Source organism: Telopea speciosissima, chromosome 1 (genome assembly GCF_018873765.1).
Source record: "Telopea speciosissima isolate NSW1024214 ecotype Mountain lineage chromosome 1, Tspe_v1, whole genome shotgun sequence".
NCBI lineage: Eukaryota > Viridiplantae > Streptophyta > Magnoliopsida > Proteales > Proteaceae > Telopea > Telopea speciosissima.
Window position 1 is genome coordinate 15,700,167 of NC_057916.1, and position 27,195 is coordinate 15,727,361.

At 41.8% G+C, this 27,195-nt stretch overlaps 1 protein-coding gene and 1 long non-coding RNA gene across 3 annotated transcripts in view; one reads left to right on the forward strand and one right to left on the reverse strand.

Moving 5' to 3' along the window:
- The window catches only part of LOC122671564 (anaphase-promoting complex subunit 1), a 141,386-nt gene that overhangs the window by 62,190 nt on the left and 52,001 nt on the right, over positions 1–27,195 (reverse strand). For both annotated transcript variants that reach the window (XM_043868871.1, XM_043868864.1), the window contains exons 9-15: positions 25,451–25,615; positions 24,157–24,650; positions 23,242–23,701; positions 22,200–22,538; positions 17,069–17,152; positions 291–383; positions 139–198 (exon numbers count right to left, since the gene is read on the reverse strand). In XM_043868871.1, the coding sequence (XP_043724806.1) occupies positions 139–198; positions 291–383; positions 17,069–17,152; positions 22,200–22,538; positions 23,242–23,701; positions 24,157–24,650; positions 25,451–25,615 (1,695 nt within the window). The remainder of the gene's footprint in view (positions 1–138; positions 199–290; positions 384–17,068; positions 17,153–22,199; positions 22,539–23,241; positions 23,702–24,156; positions 24,651–25,450; positions 25,616–27,195) is intronic.
- On the forward strand, positions 4,773–16,537 carry LOC122671578. The gene is made up of 2 exons (XR_006334365.1): positions 4,773–5,167; positions 16,457–16,537. It is a non-coding gene; the product is annotated as an uncharacterized LOC122671578 (long non-coding RNA).

A 27,195-nucleotide genomic window follows, 5' to 3' on the forward strand; every position in this document is an offset into this window, starting at 1 on the left:
CTACAATCCACAAGAAAAGTTTTAGGAGAAAATATTTCACGCTGGAAAAACAAAAGCTTGTAAAATGTTAAGCATAGATGATTATAAAGGAAACAAAAATCAATAATTAACTAGTAAATGATATTAAAAAGAACATACAGTTGCATTCTGTTGGGCTGGCAATCGACCTGACAAATTAAGCTTTGGGACTAAAAATGCCTACAAAGTATCAGTAGAATCTCGTTAGAGGGATGGCAAGAACTATACTTTAGGGATTCAATTAAATTTGTAAGAGCCCAAGGGGGCAGTACCTCTGTCAAAAGAGTGCAGGTGGTAGCAAGAGTAAATGCACCACGTCCAAGAGGAAGAGCTGTGGTCCTTTGGGCTAGCTGCCATAGCTGAGCCTACATATGGCAATCAGGAAGAAACAAAAATTCAAGAAGCAAAATGAAATCCAGAGCAAAGGGCTTCATAACAGGCAGTAAGAAGTTTTCATGGTGCAGGTATAACAAAAACACAGAATTATCCAATAGAACAATTTTGCACACAAAGTCTTACCTTAATATAAAAAATCCATACTTTCACAGCTACCATAACAACATAAGAAACAACTTATAACAATTTCGAATAAGAAACAACAAAACTATCATTTATCAACTAAAGTTCCACACTTATGGTTCAGAGTTTTGGATTGAAGTTTTAAGGTCTAGAGTATAGCATTTTGGTTTTGGTTTAGGGTTTCAATTTCAAAGTCTATGGTCGAGAGTTTAGCTTGGGGTCTCTCTTACCTCACATTAATCCATGAACTTACTGTTACTAATACTGTCAACAGCAGGTGTTCTCTCTACCTTTGGCTGGACAATTGGCACCCCTCAGGTGTTCTGTCTACCCTTGTCAGCCCCCGTGACATTTACTCCTCTGGATTGGACAGATCTTCCTTAGTTGCCTCCATCATCACCAGAGGTTGTTGGTCCCCTCCTCCCTCCCCCCTCCCCTGGCAGACCTTTGGAGCTCCCTCCCCCCTATCCCCCCTGGCCACCGAGGTAGAGGTGACACCATCTTGTGGCTCCCTTCCCCCTTGGGCAGCTTCAGTTCCCACTCCACTTGGGATATGGTTAGACATAGAGGGACCCCCTGTCCTTGGCACAAAGTTGTCTGGTTTAAAGGGCACATCCCTCGCCACAGTCTCACCGCTTGGCGTGCCCTAGCAAACTGCCTCCCCGCTCAGGCCTTCCTCATTCACCGCCATATGCAGGTCTCCGGTCTCCCCCAGCTGCTGCCTCTATTGGAATGGGATTGAAGATGCAGATCACCTATTCTTCTCTTGCCCTTTTGCTTCCTCCATCTGGACCCATGTTCTTCGGAATTGTTGGCCTAATCGCCATAGCCCTCTTCCTCTCTACAGAGAATGGGTTTGGATAGATATGACATTTGGAGGTAAGACAATTTGTGATTCGGTTGGCAAGCTTGCCTTTTGTGCTATCTCCCACATTTGGATGGAACGCAACCTTAGAAGATGGACGTCCAACTCCGCTCTTTTGACAAGATTTGGAATGCCATCTTTTATGACGTCTCATCTAAAGTTAGTTCCCTCCCCCTCTCGGATATTAAGGATACCCCAAGGAACAGGCTCATTGTTGTCTCCTGAGGTCTTCCTCTTTCCATTTTGCGCCCTAGCTAGCCCTTAGCTTCAGTCGTTTGCCCTTGGGCTTGTATATTCCTTCTCCTTGCTTCGTAATTTAAATTTTTATTCATCCCAAAAAAAAAAAAAAATACTGTCAACAGCATGCATGCACTTGTACATATTCTAGAGGACAAGTAGGGTGGATGAAATGGAGGAGTGCTTCCGGGTGTTGTATGATCGACATCCCTTAAAACTCAAAGGAAAATTTTATAGGGCATTTATACATTGGGCAGTAAAGAAAACACATTGAAACAAACTTAATGTGGCAGAAATGAGGATGTTCCAGTGGATGAGTAGTAAAACTAGAAAAGATAAAATAAACAACGAACAAATTAGAGCAAACTTGGGTGTTGCCCCTATTCATGATAAGTTGAGAGAACTCATCTTAGGTGGCATGGACATGTGCAACAGAGGCCCTTGGATGCTCCAATCTGGAGAAGTGATTTATTTCAAATTGAAAGAGCTAATATACTTAGAGGTAGGCCTAAAATAACCATAGAAGAGGTGGTGAGGAAAGACATGTATAGCTTAGGACTGGAGACTTGTATGGCTATGAATAGAGCTGATTGGAGAAATGGGATTCATGTAGCCGACCCCATGTAGTTGGGATAAGGCTGAGTTGTTGTTGTATCTACAAGACCTGATTTCGTCAGAAGAATGCATATTCTCTACGGCTGTTCTTGGTTATGTAATTTATATGCAGCTGAAGCTGTTTGTTACTGCAATACGATGACGTGTTCTTCTTTGTTGTCTCCCCTGCATTATTTGTATACGTGAGGAGGAGATTGAAGATTACTATCTACTCGTGTCATCAGCAACATGTTTTCTTATGAAGATCGTTTACTTGTGGTTTGCAGCAACAAGATTACTAGCTGTGTTATTGGGGTTTGCAGCTACCTTATGATGTTACTATTTCTTGTAGTTCACAGCAACCTTATGTTGTTACCTGTGGTTCACAGCAACCTATGCTGCTCTTTTATTTGTCTTCCTTGTGAAGATTACTACTTGCGTTCCTTGAGAAGGGCTTATGATGTTGTTGTTGTTGTTGCTATGATATTTTGGCTTGCGGTTGGTATTCTTTGCCACTTATTTTGCTCGTTGCTGTCTGAATTTATTTAACATGAAGATTTTTCTTTACTGTTGTACTGATGTCTGATGTGCTTATGATTATATTACGATTGGATGAAGGAGTTTTAGCTGACTACTGGCTTCTATAGTTCTATGGTTATATCTGTTCAAGTTGGATTCTTCTGATTACGTCTATCCTTGTTGTTCCAAGTTGGAGCCTAGGATAGATATGTTCCAGCTTGAGGGGGAGTGTTGAGAATATAGTGTTGGGATATTTTGTAATTATATTTTGCCACTCAAGATGTTATTTGTAATTCTTCGTAACTGCTGTCCTTAGTTGCTATCAGGGTTATTGTCCTTGTAATTATTCAAAGTTTATATTATAAATAAACATGCTGCTCTAATGGTAAGATGAACCCAGTCAAGCCATACAGATGGCCCTTTTTCTTTTGTTCTCTACTTTCTTCCTTCTTCTTCTTCTTGTTCTTCCTTTCTTCTTTGTTGTACTGATTATAACTTTTCCCATGTTAGGCCACATGAGGAAAAGACTCCAACTGTGGAAAGGAAAGCTGTTATCTTATGCAGGTAGGCTGGTCCTTATCAGATCTGTCTTGGAGGCTTCTTATATCTATTGGACCGGAATCTATGGTCTCCCGCAAGCTACGATAAAGGCCTTGGAATCTTTGCTGGCCTCTTTTCTTTGGAAGGGAGCTGAATCTTCCAGATTCCTCCACCCCAAGTCTTGGGCTTCTGTGTGTCTCCCAAAAAAGGAGGGAGGTCTTGGCATTAGAAGAATCAAAGAAGTCAACAAGGCTGGTATTCTCAAGCTGATCTGGAAGTTAGCTTCTCATCAGAAAAGCATTTGGGTGGATTGGGTTTATTCAGGACCCCTTCGGCATGACTCCATTTGGACTACTTCCGCCTCCTCTGATGCTTCCTGGGTCTAGCGCAAGATCTTGGAATACCGTCACTTTGTGCTCCCTTACATCCAATCCCACATTGGAGATGGACTCTCTACATCCCTTTGGTTGGATCACTGGCACCCTAAAGGTATCCTTCTGCATCTTGTCACCCCAAGGACGATCAATGCCTCAGGTCTTCATCGGATGGCTCTGGTTGCGGACATCCTTCAGCACAATGATTGGGCCCCTCCCCCTACCTCTTCGCAGCCTCTCTCGCTCCTTTGGAATGATCTTCGGTCCATCCAAAGAAGGTTGCCTTCTAGGGGAGATTGTGTCCTCTGGACAGCAGACGGCTCGAGGATCTTCTCTTCCAAGGCTGCTTGGAACCTTATTCTCTTCAAAGGCTCAGTGGCTAGTTGGAGGAAGCTTCTTTGGTTCAAGCATCACATCCCTAGGCATTGTTTCACGACCTGGAGAGTCTTCACCAACTGCCTTCCTACCCAAGCTTTCCTGCTCAGGCTCCACATACAAGTTTCCAGTGCTTGCTGTCTTTGTTGGAACAACAATGAAGACTCTGATCATCTGTTCTTTGAGTGCCCTGCCTCTAAAGCCATCTGGAAGGGCGTCCTTTCTAAGTGCTGGCCTGCTCAAAGAAGAATCTTGCCTTTCTCTAGAGAATGGATTTGGGTAGATATGACCTTTGGAGGCACCTCTATTTGCTCTGCCATTAACCATATATGGATGGAGAGAAATATCAGGAAATGGACCTCCAACTCTAGGTCTTTTCTTCAGATTTGGGATTCCATTTATTTCGAAATTTCCTCCAAACTTTTGTCAGCTCCCCGCTCTTTTTGTGCTGACACCCCAAGGAACAGGCTTATTGTTGTCTCCTGGGGTGTTCCAAATGTTTCTTTTTCTGCTTCAGCAGCCTCTAGCCGATAGCTTTGTTTAGCTGTGGGCTGTTGTTCCCCCCCCAGGCTCTTGTTTTTCTTTCTTTCCTTGGTAATGAATTCTTTTATTCACCCAAAAAAACGAATTTTAACAAAGATCCAGCCACAACATTTTCAATTCCAACAAACTTTTGGCAAACTGTAATTTTTTTATAACCCTTAATTTCAGTACCCTTGTAGAAAGGGAAGTTTGAGTAGATTTCAAAATATTTTCACGTAAATATGAAACCTTGAGAGCGCTGGATAACTGATAAATGATATAAATGTAGAAGAGGAATGGTTGTCCATATCCTGCTATTGATGTGGATTTCCTCATTGTTCTCAGTTTTGGAGTATCGTGGGATCGACAAATCCCACTAAAAATTAATGTTGATTTTTTCTGGGAAGGTTATCAAACTAGCAATGATGTATGAAGCTGAAGGTTGGCCAATAATGAAACAACACATGAGCAAAATTAGTGAAGTGATGAGGATGTTGAAATGTATACGTGGTAAAATCAGAAAAGATAAAACAAGGTATAAACACATTAGAGGTAATTTAGGAGTAGCTTCACTAAGGGTTAAGTTGAGAGAGTTTTTTTTTGGGTGAATAAAAATTTCATTACTAAAAAGCAGCCCTCAAATAGGAGGGAAGAAACAAGAACCAGCAGAAGAGGCTCAAACAGTGGAGCCCACTGGCATAAGGGTGATAGAAGAAAGACCCCAGGATACAACAATGAGTCTGTTCCTTGGGGTGTCAATACAAGTAGAGGGAGCAACTAAACTAATTTTAGTTTTGATTTCGAAGGAGATGGAATCCCAAATCTGGTTGGTAGATCTAGATTTGGAGGTCCATTTCCGAAGATTTCGCTCCATCCAAATGTGGTTGATAGCCGCCAAGAAAGCCATTCTCCCAATCATATCACAAAGAGTAGAGCCACCAAAAGTCACATCAACCCAAATCCATTCACGATCAAAAGGAAGGATCCTCCTGTTTCTAGGCCAGCATTTGGAAAGGATACCCTTCCATATAGAGCAGGTGAAGGGGCAGCCAAAGAAGAGATGATTTGTGTCTTCAATTCCATTCCAACAAAAGCCACAGTTGGGGGAGACCATGATGTGCCGGTGTCTAAGAAAAGCTTGCGTTGGGAGGCAGCTGGAGAAGACTCTCCAGACCGTGAAGCTGTGCCGAGGAATGTGGTGCTTGTACCAGACAAGTTTCCTCCAAGGAACAAGCGGGATGCTAGTTCTAACAAGGTCCCAAGCTGATTTAGTGCTGAACTTTCCGGAATTGCTAGGCATCAAAGAGACACAGTCATCCCTATTGAAAGGTCTTCTGGAAACTGAAGGAAGAAGAGCCCAGATAGAAGTGAGGGTAGGGGTAGTGGAGTCAGGGGGATCCCAACCATCATCATTTAGAATATCAGCCACCAAGGCATTTCTAGGCAGCCTTGAGTCATATATCATTCTAAGGGTGACCTGGTGGAGCAGAATGCCCATAGGGTGCCAGTGATCCAACCAGAGCAGGGTGGAGTTCACATTACCAATGTGAGAGTGTATAGATCCAAGAATCAAAGCTCTATTCTCAAGAATCTTGCGCCAGGTCCAAGAAGCATCTAAAGGTATGTGGACAGACCAAATAGAGTTAGAGCGGAGAAGACCAGAATATATCCAATCCACCCAAATACTTTTGGCCTTAGACACAATCTTCCAAAGAAGTTTGATAATGCCAGCAGAATTCACATCTTTGATCCTTCTAATTCCCAATCCTCCTTCCTCTAAAGGATGACAAACCAAGTTCCAACTGATAGACCGGAGGAATCGCGTAGCATCAGTGCCTTTCTAAAGGAAAGAAGGCATGAGGGACTCCAAAGTCTGAATGGTGGACTGGGGCAGGCCATAGATACCAGACCAGTAGATGTAGGAGGCTAGGAGAACAGACCTGACAAGTACCAAGTGGCCTACATAGGAGAGAAGCTTGCCCTTCCAAAGTTGAAGCCGCTTCCTGATAAGATCCAGCATAAGAGTGCAATGATGAGCCGATAATCTTGCCGGGATCAAAGGAAGGCCCAAATATTTCACTGGGAACTGACTAACACTGAAGCCACATGTATCCTTCAAAGTAGACTTGATATCTGTAGAGAGGACTGAATTAGGGTAAGACTTGGATAATCAATGTGATCACCAAGCACTTCTATTTATAATCATAATGAATGAATAAAAAAGATTACAAAATCAATGTGGGACTAAAACGAAATAATAAACACAACTAAGAGAAAGGTCCAGTATTCTGGACATATAACTAACACTCCCCCTCAAGTTGGAGCATATATATCATGCATGCCCAACTTGACTAAGATAGGATGAAACAGCTTGCTACTCAATCCCTTAGTAAACACATCAGCTAGCTGATCAGTAGACTTCACAAAGGGAACACAAACGAGGCCAGCTTCAAGCTTCTCCTTGATGAAATGTCGGTCAACCTCCACATGTTTAGTACGATCATGCTGGACAGGGTAATGAGCAATGCTAATGGCTGCTTTATTGTCACAATAAAGCATCATTGGAAAACAGACAGCAACACCAATATCCTGCAATAATCCTCTAAGCCACAGAAGTTCAGAAATTCCTTGTGCCATTGCGCGGAACTCGGCTTCAGCACTAGACCTTGCCACAACATTTTGCTTTTTGCTACGCCATGTGACAAGGTTCCCACCCACCAAGGAACAGTAGCCAGAGATAGATTTTCTGTCAGGAGAACCAACCCAATCGGCATCAGTATAGGCTTCAATCTTCACGTGACCATTGGGAGATAAAAGGATTCCTTTTCCTGGAGCGTACTTCAAATACCTCAAAATACGACTGATCGTATCCATCCGAGAGGAATAGGGATCATGCATTAACCGACTCACCAAACTTACAAGAACAACAATGTCGGGCGTGTGTGAGAAAGGTAGATTAGTTTGCCACTAACTAACCGATAAGCACCCTTGTCACAACAAGCTCACCCTCTTTCTCCCTAAGTTTTGTAGTAGCTTCCATAGGAGTATCTGAAGGATGACAGCCAAGTAGCCCTGTCTCAGTCAATAGATCAAGGACAAATTTTCTTTGAGAAAGAAAGATGCCCTTTGAAGATCGAGCAACTTCTATCCCTAGAAAATATTTTAAGGGACCAAGATCTTTAACCTCAAACTCACGGCCAAGAAGAATTTTCAAATCCCTGATTGTAGCATCATCATTACCCGTGACCACAATATCATCCACATAGACTATGAGAAGAGTAACCTTGTTACCAAGCTGTCTGATAAACAAAGTGTGATCCGCATTGCTCTGCTTGTAACCTCGCTGAAATCATAGCCTTATGAAATCGCCAAACCAGGCCCTAGCGATCGCTTCAAACCATAAAGGGCACGCTTCAATTTACAAACCCTACCCTTAGTCCTGTCATCAGAAAAACCTGGTGGAATGTCCATATATACCTCATCCTCAAGCTCTCCATGGAGGAAGGCATTTTTGACATCTAACTGCTGAAGATCCCACCTAAGATTTGCAGCACAAGATAATAACACCCTAACGGTGTTGAGCTTTGCCACTAGTGTAAAGGTCTCCTGATAGTCAACTCCATAAGTCTGAGTAAACCCCTTTGCAACCAAACGTGCCTTATACCTATCCACCGAGCCATCAGCTTTTTGTTTAACCACGAAGACCCATCTACATCCCACTGGTTTTTTCCCTGGAGGAAGAGCCACAATATCCCACGTATTATTTTTGTGTAGTGCTCTCATTTCTTCCAACATTGCTGCCTTCCACTTTCCATTTGTAGATGCTTCCTGCCAATTTCTAGGAATCGAGATAGAGGAAAGAGAAGATACAAATGCATGAAAAGAGGGAGAAAGAGAGTTATAAGAAACAAAATGAGATATGGGATGTAAAGTCTGCAAGTCTAATACCTTTGTGAAGTGTAATAGGTAGGTCGGAAGGAGATGGATTACCAGGAGATGTAGCATCGTATGCTGGGCGCGATTGGATGGGTGCTGGTGCTACAGTGGGATGCTGGCGCCCTACGGTGGATCTGCCCCTTGTATAGGTGATCATGTTGGAGTTGTCAATTCTCTTCTAAAATTCACCAATAGTTCTCTGGACTGGAGTCAGCTCCCCCTGAATAGGAATATTAACAACACTATTGTCTATGGTCTCCCCCTGTAAAGGATTCCCATTAAGTGAGGGAGGAACAGCCAGAGGTTGTTGGGCAGTCTCCAAAGTAGGATGGGCAGCATCCAAAAAGGGCTGGGCAGCAGCCGTGGGTGGTAAAGATGGTTGGGCAACAGCCAAAGGCACCTCAGGTAAAGGAATTTCGAAAGCCACATCTTCACCAGCACTCTCCCCCTGAAGAGGTGGCGAAGAATAATAAGAAATGGACTCATGGAAAATAACATCCATACTAACCATGGTACGGCGGGAAGGGGGATGGTAGCATTTATAGCCTTTCTGGATTGGAGAATAACCCAAGAAAATACAACGGAGCCCCCGAGGTTCAAGTTTGCCTGGAGATTTGGTATCTCTAGCATAACACACACAACCAAACACCTTGGGAGGCACAATAAAGGAGGAATTACCAATCAAAATATCAGAGGGGCTACGGGAGTGAAGGACCCGAGATGGCAGCCTATTGATGAGATAGGCTGCCGTGAGAACCGCATCCCCCCAATATTGAGACGGGACATTCCTCGCAAACATTAATGCTCTGGCCATTTCTAACAAGTGGCGGTTTTTCCTTTCTGCCACACCATTCTGGGCAGGGGTATCAACACAACTAGTCTGATGAATGATTCCACGGTCAGCCAAATATTTTTGAAATTGTGATTCTTTATACTCTGTTCTATTATCACTTCTCAATATTTTGAGAGTAGCCTGGAACTGAGTTTGGACCATTTTATGAAAGTGTTGAAAGCATGAAAAAACTTGATTTTTTGTGTCCAAGAGATAGACCCATGTGTTCCTAGAATGACAATCAATGAAAGATACAAACCACCGATGGCCAAAAATAGAGGGTTTACGATTAGGGCCCTAAACATCAGAATGCACTAACTAAAAACAAGAACTTTTTTTATTTGAAATAGGATAATTTGAACTTGTCTGTTTGGCCAGAACACACGCCTCACAAAAAAAGTCATCCTTAGTATATAGGGTGACCAAACTAGGAAAGAAATGTGTTAAAATTCCAAAAGGGCGGTGACCTAACCTAGAGTGCCACTGGTAGAGTTCAGAAGAGATCATGGAGTTCTGGTATAGTGGAGAAGGTAATGGTGGTGGAGAGAAGCGACCATCATCAAGCAGGTATAGCCCACCGTGCACTTTACCCAATTCAATCGTCTTCCCAGAGGCCAGATCCTGAAACACACAATGAGAAGGAAAGAAAGTAACTTTGCAGTTAAGATCACGAGTAATACTACTAATGGAAAGAAGGTTAGTAATAAAATTAGGAATATGCAAAACAGAAGTTAATGGAAGAGAGGAAGTGCAGTTGATGATTCCCTTTCCAGAAATAGATGAAAGGGAACCATCCGCTACCTTGACCTTGTCCTTCCCAGAAGTAGGAGAATATCTATGAAACAAACTAGAGGAACTGGTTATATGATCTGTAGCCCCAGAATCTATGATCCAAGGATGGGAGGCTACAGAAGCACAATGACCTCCAAAAGGAATACCTGACCGGGCAAAGTGTGAACCTGAATGAGCAGAAGAATTGGTAGTAGCAGATGTAGCAGAGGCAGTAGCAGCGGAAGACCTCAGCATACGTAGGAGTACCTGTAGATCATCCTGGGATAGACAAGTATCAATAGTAGGGGTTGTAGTAATAGTCTCAGTCTGATGAGCCTTGGTCTTTATCTTTGTCTTGGTTTTGGCAGCCCTTTTTGCTTCAAAGTCAGTTGGTTTCCCATGAAGTTTCCAGCACTTCTCCTTGGTGTGATATGATTTGTGACAGTGCTCACAAACAACAGTCCCTGTAGTAGAATCACCAAGAGAAGCAGTGTAACTAAGTACAGGAGTGGGAGTAGCAGCAACCTTGAGAGCAGATCTGTCAGTGATAGGAGGGTGCAACATGGCAGCCCTACGGTTCTCCTCAGATGAAACCAATGCATAAGATTGTTCAAGTGTGGGAAAAGGCTTATGGCCCAACACTTGAACACGAATGGGATCATATTCCACATTCAAACCAGGTAGAAAATCATAGACCCTAATCTTATCCACATGTTTCCTATAGGAAGCAATGTCATCAACTGTAGTAAGGTGAAAATCAGAGAAGTGGTCCAACTGTTGCCATAGACTGCGGAGAGTAGCATGGTGTTTGGAAACAGAAAAATCTCCCTGAGTAGTGTGAAGTACCTTTTGTCGAAGTTCATAAACTTGGGCATCATTGCCAAGCTGCCCGTAGGTTTCCCTGCAAGCATCCCAAATCTGGCCGGCAGTATTTAGAAGAAGAAAATTATGCTGTAACTCTGAAGTCATAGAGCCTATTAGGTATGACATGAGAACACCATTATTGGCAAGCCACTTAGTCTGAGCAGGGCCCTTATCACTGGGTTTTACACTAGTGCCATCAATATGGTCGGTGAGACCACGACCAGCAATGGCAAAGGAGGCTGATCTGGACCATAGAAGGTAATTTGAGCCATCCAGTTTAATAAGGTTAGGTGGAAAACTGTGATATTCTGTCTTCTTGTTGCCATCATGATCCAAAGTAGCTGTGGAGTTGGCTGAATCACCCATACTGGCAGCAGAGAAGTCCACTAATGTCTTCAAATACTAGGCTGAATGAGCCCCTAAAAAATCATAAACAGCAGCAAGGTAGGATCCCTATATCGATATTGGTCAGGGTTTTGAAAAAAACCCTGATTTGTTGAGATCGATGAAGGGAATAAGAAGGCACCAAACTGCAGAATTATAACCCCAACTGAAGTCAATATAGCCCTTATAATGGAGGAAATAACCCTCAAAAAAAGGATCCAATAATCAGCAGCAATCCCTAAGATCGATAGTTGTCAGGGTTTTGAAAAAAACCCTGATGATGGTGAAATCGATCTCAAGGAGTCTTCACAAAAAACCAACTGTGGAGGCCCAAATAGCATTCGAATGACTCCTTATAAGTGGAGAAGAAGCATGCAAAAAATCAGAACTAATAGAGAGCCCAATCCCCTAGATCGACAATTGTCAGGGTTTTTGAAAAAACCCTGATTTGATGAAGATCGATCCTAGGAGGTCTTCAAACAGTGCTATAAAAACTGAGATAAGAACTTGAACCAATAGGGAATACTGCCGGCAGGTTGTGGTCTTCAAAAGTGGAGTTGATTCCTTGTATGAGTAGTAGAAGCAATCCCAAAAAAAAAAAAAAACTGAAGCTCCAATTTCCACAGGCTGCAATGGCTGGTTTTATCGAGAAGAATTAAATATCATTCATGAGGTAATGGGGGCAGCAACTGGATCGTATGATCACCTCATCAGTGCTGCCCTATATGATAATAGAGAACAAGGGAGAAGAGAGAGAAAGGAGAGGAGAAATCCGAGAGAGATGGAGAGAGAAGAGAGATCGAGATTTAATGATGGGTGGCCCTAATTCGAATTCTGCTCTGATACCATGTAGAGAGGACTGAATTACGGTAAGACTTGGATAATTAATGTGATCACCAAGCACTTCTATTTATAATCATAATGAATGAATAAAAAAGATTACAAAATCAATGTGGGACTAAAACGAAATAATAAACACAACTAAGAAAGAAGAAAGGTCCAGAATACCCCTACGGTATTCTGGACAAATAACTAACAATATCATCCGGGACCCCAGCTAGGAAGAGAAGGGACTTGAGGGGATTGATGTGAAGCCCTGATAAAGCTTGAAAGTGCTGCAAACAGTTCATGATGGACTCAAAAGAGGTGATGGAGGCCTTGGAGAAGATCATGAGATCATTAGCAAAAGCCAAATGGGAAAGCTTGAGGGCTTTGCATTTGGGAATGGGAGAAATAAGATTCTGATCAGTACAAAGCTGAATTTCCCTGGATAGGAATTCCAGAGCTAAGGTGAAGAGGTAGGGAGAAAGAGGACAGCCTTGTCGTACCCCTACAGTGGAGCCAAAATAGCCTGCTGGGCTGCCATTAATAAGAACTGAGAACTTAGGAGTGGAGATGCAACAATGAATCCAATGAATGAAAGCTACTAGAAACCTCATTTTGTTCAAGACTTTTGCTATAAAATCCCATCTCAAAGAGTCGAAGGCTTTGTGTATGTCAATCTTCATAAGAGCAGCCAGGGAATGGTTTTTCCTATCAAATCCTCTGACAATCTCATTACATAGGAGAATATTGTCACAAATACTTCTACCTGGGATAAAGGCAGACTGAATCTCACTGACTAATAGATCCACCACTTTCTTGAGCCCGGAAGCAAGGATCTTAGCTATGAATTTGTAGATCAGGTTGCAAAGGGCAATGGGTCTGAAATCAGTCATCACAGAGGCTCCTTCCTTCTTTGGAATGAGGCAAAGAAAAGTGTGATTCACCTCAGTGATCTGGCTGGGGTTGAAGAAAAAACTAGTGATTGCTTTGATAAGATCATCCTTGATGATATCCCAAGCTGCTAAGAAAAACCCCATGCTGAATCCATCTGGTCCAGGAGCTCGATTCAGCTTGGTGGAGTGAATTGCAGCAATAATTTCCTCCTCATTTGGAATGGCACTAAAAGACTGAATGAGATCATTTGGAATGAACTCGTTGAGCACATTATCAGGGATATGATCAACTTCATCCAAAGGACCCGAGAAGAGATTCTTGAAGTAGTGCACAGCCATATCTTTGATGCCATTCACAGTAGTAACTGGAGAGCCATCAGGAGCAACAAGCTGAATTATGGAGTTGTGGTTGGTTCTTGATTTCAAGGATCGATGAAAATAAGCTGAATTGGAATCCCCAAGTTCAAGCCACTTGATCCTGGACTTTTGCTTCAGGAAACTTTCTTCTTGGTTGAGGAGCAGAGATAAATCAAGGGCAGCAGCTTTCTCATCAGTAGCCAATTGGGTATTGAGATTGTCCAGTTGGATTTGAAGTTGAATATTTGCAAGCTTATTCTGACAGTCCTTTACATTTTGGGAGACATTTCCAAAGGTGCTGAAATTCCAGGTTTTGAGAGCAGTTTTCACATTCCTGAGCTTCCTAGCCAAGGCTAGAAGGGGGGAGGAGAAAGCTTGGACAGGCTTGTCCCAAGCATCCTTGACTGTGGTTAGACCACATGTCAAAGTATTTAAAAGGTTTGGGGCCAAAGGAGTTATAAGGCTGAATGGATAGAGCTATGGGGCTGTGATCAGATATACCAGGGGTGTCAAAATTGGCAGAGGAGGAAGGAAAGGAATTCAGCCAGGATTCATTTACTAAAATCCAATCCAACTTGCAGGCTATTCTAGCAGGACCAGCCCTTTTATTGCTCCAGGAGAAAGGGGGACCCGTCCATCTGAGATCATCCAAACTCAAGTCATCTATGCAATCGTTGAAAGCACCCATTGAGTCAAGGTCCAAGTGGTCACCTCCCTGTTTTTCATAACCATATCTAATAACATTAAAGTCACCACCAATACCCCAAGGGAGAGAGTCAGTGAGGCCAGCAAGGTTACGAAGGTCTGACCAAAGATCATGTCTCAGCACAGAACAGTGAAGAAAAAGGAGAATTGGTTTAAGCTATCAAAGAAGCTTAGATGGATGAATTGGGCTGAAGAGAAGACCAGAGAAATTTTGATTTTAGAGGGATCCCAGAGTATCCAAATACAGCCATCAGGATGATGGGAGTAGTTGGATAGAAAGGACCAGCCAGGGGCAATGGAATTTGAAATTCTAGGAGCATTTGGCTCTTTGACATGAGTCTCAAGCAAGCAGCAAAAAGTGGCATGGAGAAGTCGAATATGGGAGCGAACAGCAGCGTGTTTACAAGGGGAATTGAGACCCCAAGTATTCCACAAGATGCCAAGATTCATTGAGGATTTAAGGATTGCAACTCAGTCCCAATGAGTCGGGACAAAACACTAGCACTGCGAGAAGCAGATGAGCTACGATGCCTATGGTTATAAGAGGAGGCAAGGGTTTTCGATTTTGCAGAGACCAAAGGAACAGGGGAGATACAGGTATTAGCGCCAAGAAGGGGCTCAGGTTGGGACGAAAGAGGAGAGGAGTTAGCAATGGGTGCTGGATCAGGTAAACGGTTACCCGACCCGGAAAGGTTAGGTGAAGAGTTGGGCGAGTGAGAGGGGTGGGGCCCAGAGAGGGATGACTTTTTTTGTTTTTTCTCTTTCTCTTTCTTGTCCTTTTTGGATTTGCTTTTTTTAGTGGGGGGCATAATGGGTAATTCAGTGATGGGTGGAGGAGAAAGAGACAAAGGAGAGGCTAGGTCTATCAAAGGTGAAGAAAGAGGATTAACATTGGAAAGGGAACTATCGGGAAGCGAAGAGGAAAGCAGGGAAGAAGGGGGGCAAACCAGAGGGGAGGTGAGATCCTCCGCAGAAGACTCACAGGGAAGCTGACCAGGATCAAGTTGCAGGGCCTGCAAAGCTGACAACGTAGAGTCTGTAGGAGGTTCTGCCACAAAGATAGCAGCACAGTCATCTCCAGCCAGCGAAGACATGCGAGAGCGACTTCGAGGGACAGCAGAGTTGATGTTCTGCTCTGTGTAAGGGCCAGTATCCGTAGGGATGTCATCTCGCAGAGCTGCAAAGCGGTTTTTCCCAATGGACAAAGGGGGTGAACCAAGAATGCTGCCCTGGTTTACTGCCTGAACCTTCCGGTGCCGGTGAGCTCTCGACCTAGTACAACCCCTGAGATGGGGAAGTTCCGAGCGTTGGGGGAACTCAGTACTTTGCTCTTGGCCAATCTCCGATGGGTGGGAAGTGGTAGTTGGCTCACAGAGGGATGATTCATGCCCAAATTTCTTGCAGAATGAACATTGGGGAGGCTTCCAATCGAAATGAACTTCCTGCTCGAAAGTATGATCGTCCCCATCGTTCACAGTGATAAACGTTGGCAGAAGTTCATCAGCAGAAACTTCAACGGAAATGTGAGCGTATGCCAGTCGCAGCTTCCTCATAGTTCGCATATCAGAGAACAGAGGTTTCCCCAGCACCGAACCAACAGCACTAAGTCCTTCAGTGCACCAGAAGTGAAGAGGGAGCCCAGGGAGCGACACCCAAAGAGGGATGGAGGAGAGGTCAACATTGCGGAGCTGCAAGTGACGATACCACTGGCGTAGAAAGATTGGCTTCCTTCCTACTTGCCATGGCCCACCCTCAAGAACACGATTTTTGTCATTTTCGACAAAGAACTTGAAAATGAAAAATCCGTTATCTAGCAAATAGAGATCAAGAGAGCCAAGGGTTTTCCATTGCCGGGAAAGGGAGGATTTGACAATGTGAAAGGAGGGTCTGGATCCTAGGAAGTGGCCCACTAAGCAGGATTCCCAGATTTTAGCTTCATCGTCTAAGACATCAGGGGAGCAAACGGCACATTAGGAAGATCCCACAACTAAAGGAGCTACAAAATGTAGAGGGAGACCTTCAGTCGAGGGGGAGGAGCTGTTAGGGATAGAGAAGAGGGAGTTCCAACAGGGTGGTTCAGAAGGAAGGTCAGGGCCAGAGGGAGGGTCGGGGATTGGGGGGAGAGAAGGGGAAGACATTCTGTCCGCAAGCAGGTTACCGGAAAGTGCAGGTGGCCGGAAAGGAAAGGTGATCAGGTAGTCGGAGAAGGAAAGCCATCGTGCTAGGATGTTGAGAAGGATGAAGTCCTCGATAAATATGTGAGTTGTTACTTCACTTTTGGTGGTTCACTCATTTCATTTCTAAACAATTGGATAAGTTGAGAGAGTTATTTGAGGTGACATGGACACATGCAATGAAGGCCTCTAAATGTGGTAAGGAACAGTGATATAGTTAGACTGGAGGAGCTAAAAATTCCAAGGGCAGGTCTAACATGACTTTGGCTGAGTGGTGAGAAAAGACAAGCATGGCTTAGGCTAATAACGCTTATGGCCTTGAGTAGAGTTAAAGGGTGTAACAGGTTTAGTGTAGCCGTCCCCATATAGTTGAGCTGAGTATCAAAGAAGATAGAAAAACACCATTCAATTGCTTAAGTGAAACTCCTCATCGCAGCCCAGGCTAGAAATCAAAGGTTCTCTATTTTCATGTATCTCATATCATTGCATCCATAAGAATAAGGACTCAAAAACAAGCTTAATTACTGAGACGTGACATTGTATTTTCATCACATGTGTACTTTTAGTTCTCAGGAAAAACTCATGATTTCATATTTTACAAAATATCAACTAAAAGTGATAAAGTCAAAGATATTATTCTTAAACAGCTACTTGGAAGAGCATTAATCCTTATAGATCAGAAATATTCCACCAGGCAAACAATTTAGTAAAAAGAAAAGTAACCGCAGTGTAGCATTCATCAAAGAAACAAATGCTCTATGCACCTGTTGATGGTCCTGATCAGAGGCACTAGGATTTGTAGATGTTTGGATGGCGACAGGTCTTGCTGAGCACAAAAGGCGTCTAACCTAGGAAGAATAAGAGAAGCCATGAAGTATTCAGATGTCACTGATATTCAAGGAGTACCTTTTGGAGAAAAGGCAATTGTGTCTCGCAAATTTAAGGATAAATGCAAAATTAAGTAGAAGTGCAGCAAACCACATGCAAATCTCTAAACAAACAAATCCTTCCAAAAAAGCAAATACAGCACACAATAAAGACACTGGCAGGTGAAAATGAAAGAGAAACAAAGATGTACTATACAGGAGTTTACCTGAATTTAGCACCCAGTACCGTACGTAGAGAATTGATCAACTGAAAAGCAGGGGCAGAGCCTCTCGTGTTAAGACATTAGTGCTGGTACTGTAGGGGTGTTTTTGTAATATTCCTTCTTATTGGGGTTTTATATGTGTTATGTTAGTTATGGGGGCATACTTGTAATTCTAATATTTTGTTTTGATATAACACACACTACCACTAACGATTGGAGATAACATATTCTCTCCAATCGGTAGCACTAGTTTTTCTTCATATTCTCTTCTCTCCTCTCTCTTGGTTCTCTCTTCTTCCTTTCTTCTTCTAGCAGTTATTGTTGGTTGTTCTAGATCTGAAACTATTGCATGGTATCAGAACCAGGAGGTCGGATGTTTGATCCCTAGTAAGTGTGAGGGGTTTGTGTTATGTGTTGTTGACATGTTGTGCCCCTACACATTGTGCCTCCTTCGTGCCACATGATGATGTCACATGTGGAGCCATGTGAGTGAGCCTGAAAGTGTGGGGAGGTGGTGTTGTGTGTTGATATACATTGTTGTGGCCCTTACATAACGGCTCGAGCTTTTGGGATAAGCGGTTTTACCATCTCTTGTGGAAGAAACATAGATAGAGGTGGCAATTTGTCATGTTGAACGGTCGAACCTAGCATAGGGTATGAGGGCCTAATGCCAAGCCCAGGCCAAACATGGCCCAGACTTCATGCCTAAGACACAAGCCTAAGCCTCCCCTTATACAGGCTTGGCAAAGCCTTGGTCCAGCCAAGTTGAGCTTACATAACAGCTCGAGCTTTGGGATAGGCTTTCAAGCATCGGTCACTTTCTTATTCATTTTGGGATGACATTTTACAGGTGACATTGGTTTGGATTCCTTTCACATGTCACCAGGCATGGTTAAGGGTAGGACCCATATTAATATATATATATATATATATATCGAGCCATGTTCTTGCCAGTCTTTATGTGTGAAGCCTAGGCCCAGCCCCAATTTCGATGGACCTTATCCAAGTTGGATTCAGCCAGACTAGGACTGCTATGAAAAGCCCAAGCCTTCACCTGTTGTGCCTAAATACAAGCCAGGCCTAGGCAGGCAAGATGACATGTTGTCACTCCACACATACAGAGACAATAGAGACGGAAGAAAAATAGGTGCAGTAAAGTAGTAAACAATAAATTGAATTCAATGCCTCATATGATGAGACATGAGACTTTTGATAAATATTTTATGAAGTGTTCAGAACTCATTGGTCCAAACAAACATTCATTGAACATGGAAGTTCTAAGATTAAAACACAACAATTAGCATTCGAGCCTCTCTTTTTTTCCAATCTAAGAATGTCAAATCTGGACCACAAACTGAACAATGGATTATTATTCGATGTGGATATTCACAAAAACACAAGATCTCTAGGGATATATGCACAGAGTTTTCCTTGTCAGCACATCAATTAGCATTCTAGCCTCTCTTTTTTTCCTAAAGTAACAATTCTTCTATATACACACATATGGCACCTGCACTTTAATCAGAAAGTAATACAGTTTTATTTATCAAATAAAAAGTACTATTGTTTGCATTTTTTGTCACACATCAGTATATCTTCTAATTATTGTATACAGCCTTCAAACTGATGTGCATCAAAGAACAGACTAGAGAAAATAATTGTTCAATCAAAAGCACTATTTCCTCATCCCACTCTTAATTTACTAGGCTTTAGAGGGCCAGATCATGGCTCTACTATCGAAAGGTAAAGGTGGGACTTCATCCCATGATATGCACTAGCACTCTCATGGTTGGACTGACTTGACCCAGTCTGGAAACCCAGGCCGAGAAGAACCAGGTCCAAGTTTGGATTTTGGTCCAATAGGGGCATTTAGAGGAATTTATCTTTTACAAGTTGGGGTTTTGGTCAAATATGAGCACTTAGAGGAATTTATCTTCTATTGGGGTATCTTTGTAATTTGATTTTCTTTTTTTTTTGTGTGTGTTTGTTAGCCAATGATAGGAATCATAAGAGAAAGTTTGAATTCGATTCAGTTTTAGTTTTAGGATATGATTTAGAGGGCGGACCCTGGTGCAACGATAAGGTTGCTCCATTGCAACGTAGTGGTTGTGGGTTCAAGTTAGGAACAGCCTCTCCGCGAAGTGGGGGTAAAGCTGCTAATGTAGACCTAGATTGGTAGGAATCCAACTAGAAGCCAATAACCAGGATCTGCTATCAACAGAGTAGTTTGGCTAGGTCAAATAGGTGTTTTTGGTGGAATTAGGGTTAGGGTTTGATGGTAACATTAGGTCAAGTTGATGTTGGGAAGTCTTCCAGTGAAAGTTACGTTACGTTTTGATGAATGGAAGTAGGCTGGAATGAATCGGCAGCAAGGTTAGAAGTCTAGGGTTTTGGGTTTTTGGAAAGTGAAGTGAGTGGGGTTTCTAGGGTTAGAGTGGTTAGTTAGGGCTGCAACTTGGATCGAGTCCTCCAAGGGGGCAGAGAAGCTTTCGATCCAAATATGGGACTGTTTTAATGCCTGGAATGGTCTTTGATGATTTTAGGATTTGGGAAAAACAATAAAACTAAGGGGAATTTAGGGTTTGGGATGTTTAGAGGATTAGAAGAAGAATGGCTAGAGTTTGGGCTGATTCAAACTTACTGTTGTTGAAGCAGTATTTGGGCAGCATCTTATTTGAATGAACAACCCTTGAAAAATCAGAATTTGAACAATGTTGAAGAACAAAGAGAGCTTGAACGAACCACCCTGGCTTCACACTGCAAGGTGATGATTGGATCAAACACCAATCTCACCAGTCTTGATCAAACACAAGACAAAAATCTTCAATGGAGAAGAAGAGCAGCAAAAAGCTTTTTGTTAATCATAATTCGTGTCCAATGCTTGCCCCCCTTACAACCTTATGTAAAGACTCAAAAATAGACTTCTACACTAAAAAGGAGAGGCCCAACCCAATCCATAAACTATTAGCTAACCTAGACTGACTAGGAAACTGAAATACTGAAGGAAATAGACTCAAAACATGGCTGGAATTATAGAGTCCTAATCCAGCCCAACTTACATGAAAATTAAATAGTCACATGACCACTTAACCAAGTCACATGATCACTTAAGTGATCACAAGACCACTAATTACATAAAAATAAAACTAAGGATTTACATGACCACTAATTACATAAAAATAAAACTAATTAAAACAGTTAAACCTGTATGCAACCCTATTACCCATACTTTAGGTCCATAAAAGTGACCTATCACAATGGAAAGTCATAGGATCAAAGGCCCAACATGTAGATAACCCAACCCTAGACTTATTCCGAAGCAAAGAATTCCAGTTTGGTGATAAATCTGCATCAGCTGCATACACTATGACCCTCCCCAGACCCTGCAGTGGCGGAGCCTCATCAACTGGGTATGCCCTTTTTTCTTCTTTTTATTATTTTTTTCTTTTGAAGGAAATGATTAGGAAACTTACTTTTTCTGTTATATATGTGAACAATCCCATCGAAATTCTCAGTTTTTGGAATAGAAATATTGAATTTTTCTTGAGAATCTGCTGCTGCGCCTTGCATGGACTGGTTGTCCGACACTGCTATCTCTTCCTCTTCATCTCTGCGCAACTCCCAACTAATCCTTTTCTTCTATCAAGGTTTGATGTCCCTATCTTCTTATTGTTCCTCCTTTCTATTTTCTTCCTTCTGCTTAAATCTTAAAACATTATCTGCTGTACCCTGTTCTGGCGGTATTTGCGGTCCCAAACTTTGAGTTCAAACTCCCTGGTGTTCATTCGATTTGCCCTGAAACTTTAGAGTTCAAAAACTTAAAGTTTCAGGCTTAGGGCTTAGGATTTGGCCTGAAATTTTGGGGTAGGTTGACATATATACACACATAAGGCACTCCTATACCTCTGTCTGCTATGAGATAAAACCCTGCGACCAGGACCAGATCTGAGACTTTCACCAGGTTCAGTTTCAGGAAATTTTTATTACTTTTCAGATTGTTGAATGCAATGATTGTTGGTTGGACTATGAGAGTTTAGAGTTAGGAATCTAATCCTAGAGTTTCAGCTGGATTGACTTCGTATTGAGCGAGTTTCCTTACCAGAAACGAGGTTGGGTTCATAGTTGTCACGGTAACTAGGCGATCCAAGGCGATGTAGAGGGTCCAAAATAGAGGCAACAGCAATTAGGCGGGCTAGGCGTCCAAGGCACCCGTCTAGGTGACCAAGTTGACCAAGGAGCCTGGACGCCTAGGCGACACCTTAACAACTATGGTACTTGGGTTATCGTTGGATTGTTCAAGTCGAGACCTAGGGGATGACCAACTTCCAGTATTTACAAAGAAAGGCATAGTTCTGTCATTTACCTTAAAGGGTCTCCTTCCTAAACTCTGTTATAACTATGTCTAGTTCTCATTTAAAACTTCCAGAAAAGTCCCCAGTCCTGATTTAATTACTTTTATGTCCCAGTTTATGTTTACTTCTTCTAAAAGGGTCCTAAACTGTTTCTAAATTTACAAAATTGCCACTATCCTTATTATTTTGAGTCTTTATCACTCATAGTGACCCATACCGACCTGAATTAGGGCTTTGGAATCTGGGTTTACATTATCCCAGGTCCTGGATACAATAATCCAGACTTTACCAGATAAGCACGGTAACATCAGCCAATCAGGAGCTTCTTTTATCTAAACCATGGAAGATTCCAACAATTAAGTGAAGAATTTCATAATGATATAAAATAATAGGTAAGATTGGAAACATCAGGTTTACAACTATTATTTGCCCAGTGCAGAAAAGAAACCAAACCTCATTCAGCCTCAGATCTCGACCATAGCGCAACTGTGTACTGGAATTGAAGATATGCTCCATGCCATCTGCCATAGATCCATCAAGGGAATCGGCATCTTCAATCTTGACACCTTCCAATCCCGTAGGATCAGAAATTGAAGAAGGAATTGTAACAGGGTGCAAACGTAACATGTACGGAGTAGATATAGAGATCAAACTCAAACTCATTCGGGATTCAATTTCCTTGGATTTGCTCAAATGTTCAACACATGACAGTGCCAAATCTTCCCGGCCAATTAGAACATAAGCAGCTGCAGGCCAGTCTGTGGGAGGAGACTCTCGACAGTTGTCCAGTGCCTATTAATTGCAGAAAGAATGATATTAGTGACACAATAAACAGGAAACGCATATGATGATACTATTGTTTGCTTTTTTATATATTATTGTTACTTCAGTTCCTACAATCAGTATCAACTTTTCTCCTGGTAGCATAAGCAATATTACCACTGAAATCTAATGCAGCCTCCAAGAAGATCCATAGATATCAACCCCACCCCCAAAAAAAAATTGTACCAGAACATGTGGTCCCCATGCAAGAAGAGAGGATCTCAACAGCCTCAATATTCATTAAAAAGATAACGAATATTTTGAAACATTTGATCCTTGATTTGCGTCTTAGGGGATCACCAAGGTGGGGCAGATTGAATGGAGGACTAATCTCTTTGAAATAATAAAATGTATCATTACACTATTGACAGCTACTTTTGTTTTCCTGCACACTACTAAAGACGGTGATAATATACATACGGGGAAGGGGTTCATGCACAATCGCATATAACAATCGAAAGCTTCTTCAAATAGTGGGGAAGGGGGTTGGTCATTGACTCATTTCGACCCTCGCATTGTCCCCATCGCACAGTTATATGCACGGCCATACATATAACCTTTCGCCTATACTTAATTAATCCAAGCACTTCCCTACTATCCTGCACTCGTACAATATCCTGTTGAGCATATTCATGAGCCTGTATTGCTATATTGTTTTAAGAAAATAACTCACGTGTCGGAGAGGAAGAGATACACCAGCAGGTAGTAAGTCCAGCTGTAGGAGTCCAAATCTTTCTGCAACCATTGCCAAGATAGTATGTTCCTCAGGAGAACGGTATGATCCTGGGGCAACATTGCAATAAACCCCCGAAGAGAGCTTCTTGCCTAGCCTCTCTGCACCTAATAACAGACTATAAAATGATACTATCTTCCGAGACCAACTCACCACAGAACCTCTATCTTTACAAATTAATAGAGGAAGGTCACGAATATTCGCCATATGACAGCCATGTCGCAAACAGCTATCAAGCCATCTCAATAAACAAGGTGGTGTTCTAGGAGAAATAGCATTCTCACAAGTCCCAATTTTATCCGCAAGATGGGGAAAATCACGAACATAATAGTCCAAATAGCTTTCCTCGCCCAGAAAAGCAGCAATATTACACAATAGAACAACCAGAAGACCTAAGTCCCTGAAAGCAAGAATATTGCAACATTAAGCTCGTAGTAACATGAAAAAGAAATGCAAGGAGAAGAGACACTAAGTTGGTTATGGTTTAAAGTAAACTAGCAAAAGGTACAGTGACCTGTAGAAAATATAAATGATTAAAAAAATCATTTTCAAGTATCTATCCCCATAAAAAAAATTAAAAAGTCATTTGCATGTGGCTTAAAATCCATGCTGAATGTGATGGACAATTTAAGAGGTAAATCCAGGATTACTATCAACTGGACAAATACTAATCAAATTTAAAACGCAAAGAATCGTGCTACTGAATCAACCATCCCAGCAGGTGTCTATAAAAAGTAAATCCATCAAACAAAAAATATTCATCGTCTCAGAATCCTAAGAAGACGTGAAGAATCAGTAGTAAAATTTTAATAATATGAGTAATAAAATGACCAGATATAATGAACTGGAGCTCACCGTTTACGTAGATTATTGAGTTTCAAATTTTCATACAGGGCATGCAAGCAGTCCAAAGTCTCCATCAGAAAATGAATAAGGAATGAGGTCCATGAACTTTTTTTACCCTCCACCCGTGCAGTAGAACAATCAAAATCCCACAAATCATGTGATGTTGCATGAGAACTAGCAGTAATATATGTACATTTATCATAAGCCAGGTGGAATTTGCTAGTAATAAGAAATTCCCATGCTGATTGAGGCCCTGGATCTGACAGTTTTTGAAGGATGACTCTAGAGTATTTCTGACACATGCGCTTTATAATACTACTAAAAGATTCCCATTCTGCATCAACACAAGCATCAGCCTCAGACAAATATGCAGATTCACCATCTCTCCATAGAAGACCAAGGAAATGATCATAAAAGTTGGACCGGAGCCCCTCAGCCATTGCTGTGATGCAATCATTTGCCAATGAAGAAGAAGGGCTTCTACGTAAAGCACATCTAAACATCTGTACGAATGACAAAGAACTTGTAAATCAGTAAATTGCCACATTAATAAACATAACATAAAAAAATGCTGTAACAGCAATGGCCTAAGCTCTGTCTGAGCTATAGTGGAATGTTTTGATACCATAATTGTCTGCACTAACAGAGAAGAAGAGCATAGTAAATATTTGAGTTATAAAAGTTTGGACATAAAAATAGCAAAAGTTCTATATCATCAGGAAGAAGTGCACTACTATAGCAGAGCATGAGTTGTATGTCTTGGCCTTGCTGACTTTCTGTATCTTCACTTGGTGAGTTGGTGACTTGATGTTGAGGTAGACCCAGACAACATCGAATATAAATTGGATTGGCCTATTCCAATACTATAGAAAATGAAAACATAAAATCATGAACGGCTCTGTTTCCCTTTTCTAATTTAACTGCCCAGATTTGATAAAACCAGAATAGGGTAATTTAGTTAAGCTGATTTAACCAATCTGTTTTGTTCCAGCTTTAAAAAATATACCAGAAAGGTTGGGCATAGGTTGTCCCATACTCCCATTCACCCCATCCAGCCAAGTTACACCCTTATTATAAACGGGTTAAATAATTGTCAATATAAAATCTAAGAATTACTAGGAGAGATTCATTGATATCACAGAGCCAATTTAATGCATTCGGTCAGTATACACCTACAGAAAAGTTGACCTTATATATATATCATATAAATATTGTATGTGTGTGCCCGCACACGTGGTAAAAAATGCTAGAATATGCATGCATTCTCAATTAGAGCAACAACACACAAGGAATAACAACTTACCTGCCCACTGTTGACAATTACATTAATTCGCCCCTCCACAGCATCAGCTAATTCTATGATCCTTAAATCAACTGAAACAGCAGTTGATTCTGAACCACTATCCAGCACTACGCCTCGAACCAGACCAGATGGTAACGAATACCGACAAAGGCATTGCTTTCCTGACTGAAATTTTTCACCCACATGAGTAAAAACATCACATGATTTACAAGTCAGAACACAAGAAGGAACTGCAATATATCCACAAAAGTTTCCACCAAACAAAAAAAAACAAATATATATCCATAAAGCATCTGCAGAGAACAAACTGTAGCAAGAAAATTCTCAAACAGATGCATCTTCAAATTAAGTAAGCAAATGAACAATCACAATCAAGGGCAAGTAATGCCCCTCCCAAGAACTTTTGGCAGGAGTTGAGAGCGGACAAGTTGTTGAAGAGACAGTTTTCGATAATGCAAAGAGAAACACATTCTACATCCAAGATCTGAAGATGAGACACATCCTTGTGGTGACACTCTCTAGAATATTGGCCATATTCAATTAAGAGTTGCACATACTGTACCTTCAATCCTTCTGCATTATTAATCAAATTCAAGTTTGAAACTCATGTAATTAACTACTTCTGGTCAACAAAAGAAAGAAATAGGAATCCCACAGGAACCGATTACCTTGAAGAGAAAAGGTTGCTGATTGCATACAGCTCTCCATCATAGAAGAAGGAAAAAACTGAAAACACAGGACTGAGGAGCTTGCAAGATAAGTTACTTCGGAGTTAAAGATGTCATATGTACAGCAAAGAATACAGCTGGAAGAAAAAAAATTCCTATCGACCCCAATAATTCTTACAATCTAACACCCACTCAGTTAAATAGTTAGCACTGTAACTCTATAAGCATAAGATCTGGAAAAAGGCTATGCATCTCTAAACACCCTGATAAAGCCCTAGATTGGTAGGAATCCAACTAAAAGCCAATAACCAGGATCTGCTATGAACTAGGTAATTCGGCTAGGTCAAAATAGGTGAAAATTGTGAAATAAGGGTTAGGGTTTAGGGGGACCAGGGTTTGATGGTAGGGTTATGCTAAGTTGATGTAGGGAAGTCTTCCAGTGAAGGTTACGTTAAGTTTTAATGGAGGGAAGTGTGCCGGAATGAATCAGCAGCAAGGTTCAGGTTAGGGTTTCGGGTTTTTGAAAAGAGGAAAAATTGGATTTTTAGGGTTTACGATGGTCAGATGAGGAAACCACTTGGATCGAGTTTTCCTTAGTATGAGAGGAGAATTCGAGCAAAGTTTGGCGTGATTTGGCTGGCTGCTTTGGTCTGGGCAGAATTTGGGCCTTGGAAAAATTGAAAACAAAAGGGGGAAACTTAGGGTCTGGGTGTATGGAAAGTTAGAAGAAGATTGTTGGGGACGGTGATGATTCAAACTTACTTTAGTTGCGGAATTTCCTTGGCAGCAGCTTGCTTGATTGTAAAACTTCAACAAAAATCAAAAGTTGAACTAACACTTGAATGAGATCTTCAAAGAACTACCCGGCCTTCACACCACAAGGTGTTGATAGGATCAAACACCAATCCCACCAGCCTTGATCAAACACAAGACAAAAATCTTCATTGGAGAAGAAGAGAATCAAAAAAAATTTCATTAATGTCAAAATTCGTGTTCAATACTTGGCCCCCTTACAACCTTATATAAAAGACTCAAAAATAGACTCTTACACTAAAAAGGAAAGGCCTAACCCAATCC